Genomic DNA, 9,478 nt, shown 5'->3' on the forward strand with positions numbered 1-9,478 from the left:
CTGCCCCCTGTGCCACGCAGGCGGCTCGTGTCGTGGTACATGCTGGCTCAGGGTCCCTGCGGGCCCCCTGACCGCGTGCACGAGGGCGCCGCGGGAGCCCTGCCGCCGCTGTGGGTGGCGTGTGATGCCGCAGACCCCGAGGGGACGTGCTGGCTCGGGGCCGTGCCCATCCTGGGGGCGCCGGGGTCGAAGGGCCGAGCCAGGGGTCACGCTCAGGGCAAAGGTCAGCGTAGCGCCGGAGGAGTCGCGCTCTACACGGCCACGTGCCAAGGTGGGATGTAGTGACGCCTGTGTGTGACGTGTGTGTGTGAGTGTGACTCAAGTGTGACGTATGATGAGTTGATGATGACGTCACCCTGCTGCTGCTCTATTTAAGACTGGGAGCCAGAGCAGAGCCTCACCATTCTGGCGAATTGCCCGATGATGCTGGATGCAATTACCAGCGAAACGTCGTGCTACTCAAAAATTGTAAATTGTTGTGGTTTCACGCTTCAACACACCGGTGGGCTAAAGCAGTGAACTATTTGTCTTTTGTCAACGTGACACTTTTTTACTGATTGGCCGTGTCGGGTGGTGGAGGGTTACGACACATTTATAAATAACGCGATCTAAACCCAAAAACGTTGATTATGTATGATACTCCTGTGTGACATCTTTGTTTACATCTTTGTGTACATGTGTGACACATTACACCTATAGCCTGTAACAGACTGTAGGGGCAAGTGCTTTTAGCGAGCACCTCTGAAGGCCGGAACAGCACACGAGGGGGTGGGTGTCCAGCACCACGCCCGGCCGCTTTTGTCTCCCTAGTGGGCGATGTTTACACACTGCACAAAGGTACTCAAATGAGGCTGAGTCGACCTAGGGGAGGCCCAGGACCAGTTCAGATAATCGTCACCGGTGTTTGTGGCCGTGATTCGAACCCAGGTCGCCAGCTTCGTAGCATTTAATCGCCACGCTGCTGCTCCGCACGGAGCGGTCGCGGCCACGCGCACAACACGTGCCCACACAGACAACCCGTGCCCACACTCACGTGTTTGTGTTTGAGCAGGGCCCGTACCTCGCCGAGTGGCACTGCCCGCCCTGGACAAGCTGTGCGATGCCCACAAGCAGAGGCACCACACCAGTGCGGTGAGGAGCCACGCCGCACCGCACCGCCGAATGTGTGCGCGTGTGACTGCGCGTGTGTACGAGCATGCGCGCGACTGCGCGCCTGTGACTGTGCGCGTGAGCAGGTGAAGACGCGTGCGTACGTGCGCTACGATGTATTTGGCGCCAACTCCGCGCTGGACTCGACAGCGCCGCTGGCCGGGCCCGAGGCTCAGAGCAGCCTCCTGCTCGACTTCACCTGGAGCCGCGTGGCCCAGCTGGGCCAGCCTCCGCCGGCCGACGCTACGGGGACCCTGGTGAGTGGGTGACTCGGTGAGGGTCCAGGCCCTGGTAAAGCTGTGTCGCGCGTTGACATCGTCCCAGCCTCGTTGGGTTGTGTGTGTGGGGAGCGAGTGGTGTAGCGGTTAGCGCGCTGCGCCATGAATCCGGCGACCCGACTTCGATTTCGCTCACGGCCAACACAAGTGACGATTATCTGAACCGGTCTTGGGCCTCCCCTAGGTCGACTCGGCCTCAAATGAGTACCCTGGTGCAGTGTGTAAACATCGCCACTGGGAAGACAAAGGTGGCTGGACATGTTGCTGGCCACCCACCCCCTCGTGTGCCGTGCTGGCCTTCACAGGTGCTCGCTAACAGCACTTGCCCCTACAGTCTGTTAGGGCTATAAGGGGCATCTTTTTCTTTGTATAGCGGCAACCAGAGCTTGATTCCTGCCCACGGCCAACACCAGCGACGGATTCTAATCTGAACCTTTTCCATTTGGTTGGGTTGGACTCAAACGAGTACCTGGTGCGGGGTGTTAAACATCAGCACTGGGGAGACAAAGGCGGCCGGGCGTCGTGGTCCTTGTCACACCACCCCCTCGTAGGCGCTCGCCGCACCACCCCCACGTAGGTGCGCGAGCAGCACTTGTCCCAACAGCCTGTGTGGGCTACACGGGGTGGGTGGGATCTTTGTCTTTTGTGTGTGTGTGCGGTGCGCAGCTTCTGCGCGTGGAGCCCGGCGACCCACGGAGCCCGGCCTTCTCTCTCTACCGCGAGCTCGACTTCCTGCTGGTGCGTGTGCGGTGGTGGTCATCAACAACAACAATACTCACAACAATACAAACATCGTCAACAACAACAATATTTATAGCGTGGTCGCAACACCGGTGACGATTATCTGAACCGGTCCTGGGTCTCCCCTAGATCGACTCAGCCTCAAATGAGTTACCTGGTGGGGTGTGTGAACATCGCCCGCTCGTGCGCCGTGCCGGCCTTCATGGATGCTCGCTAACAGCACTTGCCCCATGAGTCTGTTCAGGCTACACGGGGATCTTTGCCTTCGGTAGCGTAGTGGGGAGCGCACTGCGCTACGAACCCGGCGACCCGAGTTTGATTCCCGCTCGCGGCCAACACGAGTGACGATTAGTTTAACTGGTCCCGAGCCTCCCCTAGGTCAACTCGGCGTTAAATGAGTACCTGGTGCCGGTGTTTAAACCTCGTATACTCGGGAAACAAAGGTGACTGGGCATGGTGCTGATCACACACCCCGGCCTTCATAGGTACTCGCTAACAGCGCTCGTCCCAAAAGTCCGCTAAAGGCTATACGGGGGATCTTTGTGGGAGGCAGTGTGAGAGCGGTGGCACAGTGGTTAGCACAGTGCTACGTATGAGAATGTGTGTGTCCGAGTCTCTGCGTGATTGTGTGTGGGTACCCCTGTGAGCGAGGACGTCAATACGTCGGTACCCCTGTGAGTGAGGGACCCTGTGAGTGAGGACCCCTGTGTGTGCGCGTACCCCTGTGTGTGCGTACCCCTGTGAGTGAGGACCCCTATGAGCGGGTGCCCCTGTGTGTGTGTGTGGGCTAGGCCCTGGCGCGAGGCCTGCGCACGGGGGAGATGGAGTGGCCCGAGGTGCTGGAGGCGCGGCCTGCGAGCGAAATCGTGGGCTCGCTGCTCGAAGGTCAATACAACAATACTAACATCGTCAACAACAACAATACTTACATCGTCATCAACAACAACAATACTAACATTGCCAATAACAACAATACTAACATCGTCATCAACAACAATACTAACATCGCCAACAACAACAACAATACTAACATCGTCATCAGCCATAACAATACTAACATCGCCAACAACAACAACAATACTAACATCGCCAACAACAACAATACTAACATCGTCATCAGCCATAATACTAACATCGCCAACAACAACAATACTAACATCGTCATCAGCAACAACAATAACAACAATGTCTAACATCGTTATAAGCAACATCACGAACAACATAATCACGCAGCGATAGATCAACAAAACACCTATGCTAATATACGTCAACAACAACACCACCACTACTAACAACACCGACACCATCGCTTTAAACATCCACACCACCAATCATCGACAGCAACACCTCAACTGCTGCTGATAACACGAGCTTCAAAATCAGCACCATCACTACAACCACCACCATTATTACCGCCACCACTGCCATCACCACAACCGCCACCACCGCCATCACCACAACTGCCACCATCATCACCGACACCACCGCCACCACCGCCATCACCACAACCGCCACCACCACAACCGCCACCACCACAACCGCCAACACCACAATCATCACCGACACCACCACCATCACCACAACCGCCATCACCACAACCGCCACCACCACAATCATCACCGACACCACTGCCACCACAACCTCCACCACCACAGTCATCACCGACACCACCGCCACCTCTGCCATCACCACAACCGCCATCACCACAACCTCCACCACCACAATCATCACCGACACCACCGCCACCTCTGCCATCACCACACCCGCCAGTAGCCGCCACTCACCGCGAGGTGGCGCTGGTGTCACGGCCCAGCGCCTGGCCTGCACCTGCCCAAGTGATGTTAGGGCAGGGAGGGTGCGGGTGTCAGGTCCACGTGCACATCCATTACACCCATCACAACAACAACAACAACCGCCATTCGCCACTAAGTGGCGGTGACGTCACCACGATGCTTGTGCCAGGCCAAGTGCACCTTGAGGCCACGTGAAGTGTCGAACGCCCGCTGGCAGGAGGTCACGGGGCAGACCCAGGTGCCACGGGTCGACTGACCGAGATGACCGAGATGACTGGCTGATGCACCACCTGTGCCCCCTACTGTACCAACTTGCTGTGCTTTATCAACCCGGCGCTCCGCTCGTTGTTGTGAGCGTCGCTCCTCCGCCCTCCGTTGTTGTTGGAGGGCGACTGCCTCCAACTGCCCAGTAGCGTCCTTCACGAGCCTCCTCCACTGAGGCCGATCTTGACACCGCTGGTACCAGTCATCGGCAAGTCCACTTAGCTCCACGTCCTCCTGTACCACATCACTCCATCTCTTCTCCAGCCCGTGCCGCGCCCGTCTAGCTCCCTCGATCCGGCCGAACAAAAGCTGTTTAGGCATGCGGTGGCTGGGCATGCGGGCTACATGACCCAGCCAACGCAGCCTTGCCTGCCGGAGGAGCTCACTGATGGGACTTTGCCCAGATCTTTCAAGGACTTGTGAGCTCCTCACACAATCCAGCCTGGTTAAACCCAGGATGGATCGTAGGCAGGCCAGCCTAAATGTTTCCAACCGGCGAAGATGCTCCACTAGGGGGGTCCACGTTTCGCAAGCGTAGAGAAGGGAGGGAATGACCGTGGCCGAGAAGACCTGAAGCTTCGTGCGGAGCGACAGACCAGGTAGCTTCCACACAGCGTTACGCAACCGATGAAAAGATATTGCCGCTCGACTGATTCGGAGTGAGACCTCTGCTGATAAACTGGAGCCGGTCATAAGCACACTGCCCAGGTATGGGAAACTCTCCACTCTCTCCACAACTGCCCCATCACCAATTGGGAGTTGTGGGGGTGGAGTGTCCGATGGTACAAAATACCCAGGCAGGTGCTTAGTTTTGGTGGGGCTGATGGTAAGGCCCCACCTCTTAGTGGCACGCTCCAGTCTCAGCAGCAGCGTCTCCAACTCCTCTTCTGAATGAGCAGCTATTACCAAATCATCGGCATACATAACGTGATTGACCAATAGGGAGCCATCCCTTGATCGCACCCGGGCATCGATCAGCCTCCCATTATATCTGTACCAAATGGAAATTCCCCCGGTACAGCTATGGAAGGCTTCACGAACTACGCGGTCAAAATAGATGTTAAATAATGTGGGAGCCAGAGGACATCCCTGTCGCACCCCAAGGTGTACAGGGAAAGGCTCCGACTCCCGGCCATGTAGTTTTACCCGGGCCCGCTCACCATCATGAAGGTCCTTAATGATCGTGAGCAGAGGGTCAGGGACTCCGAAAGCACGAAGAACAACCCAGAGCCCAGGCCTACTGATGGTATCTTAGGCCTTGACCAGGTCAATAAAGCAGAGATGTAGGTCTTGTTGGAATTCCCTACACCTCTGCTGTAGCAGACGGACATAAAATTTAGCATCTGTGCAGGACCTCCCTTTCCTGAAACCGCATTGGGGCTCCGCAAGCCTCTCCTCAGCGTGCCTAGCAAGGCGATGTTGAATAATCCTTGCCAGGACCTTTCCCGGCACACTGAGGAGTGAGATGCCCCTGTAGTTGTTACAGTCTGTGCAGTTCCCCTTCTTAAAGAGGGGGACTACCAGGGCATCCTTCCAATCCTGCGGAACCCGTCCAGTGGTCCAGACTGTTATGATGTAATGTAGGGCAGTTTATGCACAAACACCACCCTCCCTAAGCATTTCGCTTGGGAGATCATCTCTGCCCGGTGCCTTTCCTGGTCTCAGACTCTGGATCGCCTTTAGTACTTCCTCAACAGATGGCACCTCAGCCAGCCACTCATAGGGGGTGACTTGTTCCAATATTTGAGGCACCGCAGCCTCAGCAGGGTCAACCCCACTTTGTGCCATGATGTTTTCCTGGCTGAGGTATTTTCCCTCCCCCCAGGACCTCAGAAATGCTCAGCAAATCTGCAAACCTGTTCCTGGGGGTCGGAGATTGGATCACCGTTTTTTCCCCTAATAATGGTAATAGGTGTGGCGCTGCAGGTTATTTTTTTGATGGAGTTGAATAGTGATTTGTGATCGCGGGCCACTGAGGCAGAATCTATCTCCTCAGCAACCCGTGACCACCACCCATCTTTGCAGCGCCTCACGGCTGTCCGAACCTTCGAGCGAAGGCTGCGGTAAGCCACCTCATTCTCTGACGTGGGATGCTGTAGATGATTAGAGTGGGCCTGTCGCTTTTTCTAAATCATTCTGAACACCTCCTCTGTCAGCCAGGGTCTCTGGGGAGGTCTGAACTGCGTACCCAAAGCAGCCATTGCAGCTGTATGAGTCACAGTCCTAAACCTCGCCCATTTACCCTCGACATCAGGAGGAGTGGGGGACGATGCCGACCCCAGCCGCAAGCGATGATGAAATTCTCGCTTGCAACTTTCATCAGCTAACTGAGACCAGGCCACCTTAGGTTGGAATGGGGTCCTGGGTGTACACCCACCAACGGCGTGGAAGAATGGCAGGCGCATCTTACAGATAACTAGTCGATGGTCAGAGGGCAGATCAGCTCCACGGTTAGGTCCTGGTGTCAAGGACATGGGCTCGCATCCGCTGGTCCGTCACTATGTAGTCCAGCAGATGTTCTTGTTTGGACCCGGCATGCATTCATGATGTGTGGATGCGCTGATGCCAGAACAGCGTGTTGGTAATTACAAGCCCATGGGCTGCACACACACCCACCTAAACACACACACACAGAAACCCTCCTATACCCACACAACGACCTACACACACACACACACCCTCCTCTACACATGCACCAACCTACACACACACATACACCCTTCTGTACACACACCCATGACACACCCTCACACGAAGACAAAGATCCAATGTAGCCTATGAACACACGCACACACCCATCTATACACACACACACCCAATGCACCACCGCACAAACCCTCTTGTACATACACGCCCATTACACACACCCACCTACACACACACACACCCATTACGCACCTGCACACCCACCTATTAACACACATCCATTACGCGCGTACACACACCAATTACACACACACACAACAACCACCATGTGACGTCGCCGCGGGGCTCGTGCCAGACTAGGTGCACTGTGAGGGCACGTAAATCGCCGAGGGTTCGCTGGCAGGAGTTCACGGGACGGACGTGTGTAACAATCGGCACTGGGGAGACAAAGGCGGCCGGTGCGCGCGTGGCCTTGTGCACACAACCACCCCCTCGTAGGCGCATCGTGCCGACAGTTCGTACGCGCTGCTCGCCCACGGCACCTGCCGCGTAGGCTACACGGGGGACCTTCTTCACGGTCACAACCGCGGGGTGGTCGCTGCGAGCAACGCCGTCGGCCGAGAGGCTCGCGCGCCGGTCAGTGGGGGGGGGGCTGACCGTGCCTCCCACTCCACCGTCGGCGTCGCGAGCAGAGAAGCGCGGAGGAGAGAGCGGTGGGCGAAGTGGGTGAGCCGCAGGGCGCCGGGGGGACGTCGGTGACGTCTCTCCCGGCCGAACCCAGTTTGACGGAGGCAGGGGAATGAACCCCCTTCCCTCTCTCTCCCATCCACCCCCTCGGGGAGCATAAACAACGACGGGCAGTTACTATGACTTGCCACACACACACATCATACCACTACCACCACCACACCGTCACGCCACACACACACCACCACACCCACACGCCATACACAGCACAACACTGATACACTGCACTGATACACCACACAAACCATCACACCATCACACCACCACATCGTCATGCCATAAACCCACCCACCATACGCACCACACTGACACACTACACACACCACCACACACCCGCCCACCATACACAGCACCACACTGACACACCACACAAACCATCACACCACCACACACACCACCACACCGTCATGCCACACACCCACCCACCACACTGACACACCACACAAACCATCACACAACCCCACATCCACCACACATAGCACCACACTGACACACCACACAAACAATCACACCACCACACATCCACCGCACACACCACCACACCGTCATGCCACACACCCACCCACCATACGCACCACACTGACACACTACACACACCACCACACACCCACCCACCACACACAGCACCACACTGACACACCACACAAACCATCACACCATCAAGCCACCACACACCCACCCATCACACCCCTCAGACACACCACACACCCCGCCACACACCCACCACACCCCCAATTACAACAACCGCCATTCGCCACTAAGTGGCGGTGACGTCACCACGCACCTTGAGGCCACATGAAGTGTCGAACGCCCGCCGGCAGGAGGTCACGGGGCAGACCCAGATGCCACAGGTCGACTGACTGAGACGACTGGCTGATACACCACCTGTGCCCCCTACTGTGCCAACTTGCTGTGCTTTAGCCACCCGGCGCTCCGCTCATTGTTGTGAGCATCGCTCCTTCGCCCTCCGTTGTTGTTGGAGGGCGACTGCCTCCAACTGCCCAGTAGCGTCCTTCACGAGCCTCCTCCACAGAGGCCGGTCTTGACACCGCTGGTACCAGTCATCGGCAAGTCCACTCAGCTCCACGTCCTCCTGTACCACATCACTCAATCTCTCCACCCCCCATACACACCAACACACCACACAAACCACCACACCACCACACCACCACACGCCCACCCACCACACCCCCCATACACACCACCACACCAACACACCACATAAACTACCACACCGTCACACAACACACCCACCCACCACACTGACACACCACACCCAACACATGCACATTCACCCACCAAACACCGACCACACTACCATTATTTACTATTTTACATTTTTCCAGGTAAGGCCCACTGAGCTATGTAACTCTTTTTCAGAAGCGACCTGGCCACAAATGACAGCTCAACGAAGTGGCTTGTCACGTGGACATTAATAGCAGCCAAATGTTGATTCTAAATGTGGAGGGAAAACCCAGAGGTCCTGGAGAAAATCAACACGACCACGGGGAAAACATGCAAACTCCAAGTATACATGCGTAGCGTCGGGATCTAACCCATAACCTCCTGTATATCTGGCAAGGTAGTTAACATTTCGCCCCACACACCTGTACACACTGCACTCGCCCATATACACATCAGATACACCTACGCACATACACCACGTACCACCACCCCACGCGCACGAATACACTATGCTCCATTGTCCTCATCCTTAACACTCCCCCACACACACACACGGTCACACATATCCCCACATATCCCCGCACCGCCCTACACACAAATACCCCCGTGTAGCCTTTGAGGCCGAGCATCTCCGAAGGCCGACGCGGCACACGAGAGGGTGGATGGCCAGCACCA

The 9,478-nt window shown here is 56.5% G+C and overlaps 1 protein-coding gene across 1 annotated transcript in view; it reads left to right on the forward strand.

Annotated features, from left to right (window-relative positions):
• Positions 1–9,478, forward strand: part of LOC133341487 (protein zwilch homolog) — a 44,147-nt gene that overhangs the window by 5,057 nt on the left and 29,612 nt on the right. The window contains exons 4-9 of the mRNA XM_061550207.1: positions 21–271; positions 1,052–1,131; positions 1,236–1,406; positions 2,094–2,165; positions 2,960–3,053; positions 7,564–7,597. Of these exons, the coding sequence (XP_061406191.1) occupies positions 21–271; positions 1,052–1,131; positions 1,236–1,406; positions 2,094–2,165; positions 2,960–3,053; positions 7,564–7,597 (702 nt within the window). The remainder of the gene's footprint in view (positions 1–20; positions 272–1,051; positions 1,132–1,235; positions 1,407–2,093; positions 2,166–2,959; positions 3,054–7,563; positions 7,598–9,478) is intronic.

Source organism: Lethenteron reissneri, chromosome 1, assembly GCF_015708825.2.
Source record: "Lethenteron reissneri isolate LAM-NWPU_2019-01 chromosome 1, ASM1570882v1, whole genome shotgun sequence".
Classification (NCBI taxonomy): domain Eukaryota; kingdom Metazoa; phylum Chordata; class Hyperoartia; order Petromyzontiformes; family Petromyzontidae; genus Lethenteron; species Lethenteron reissneri.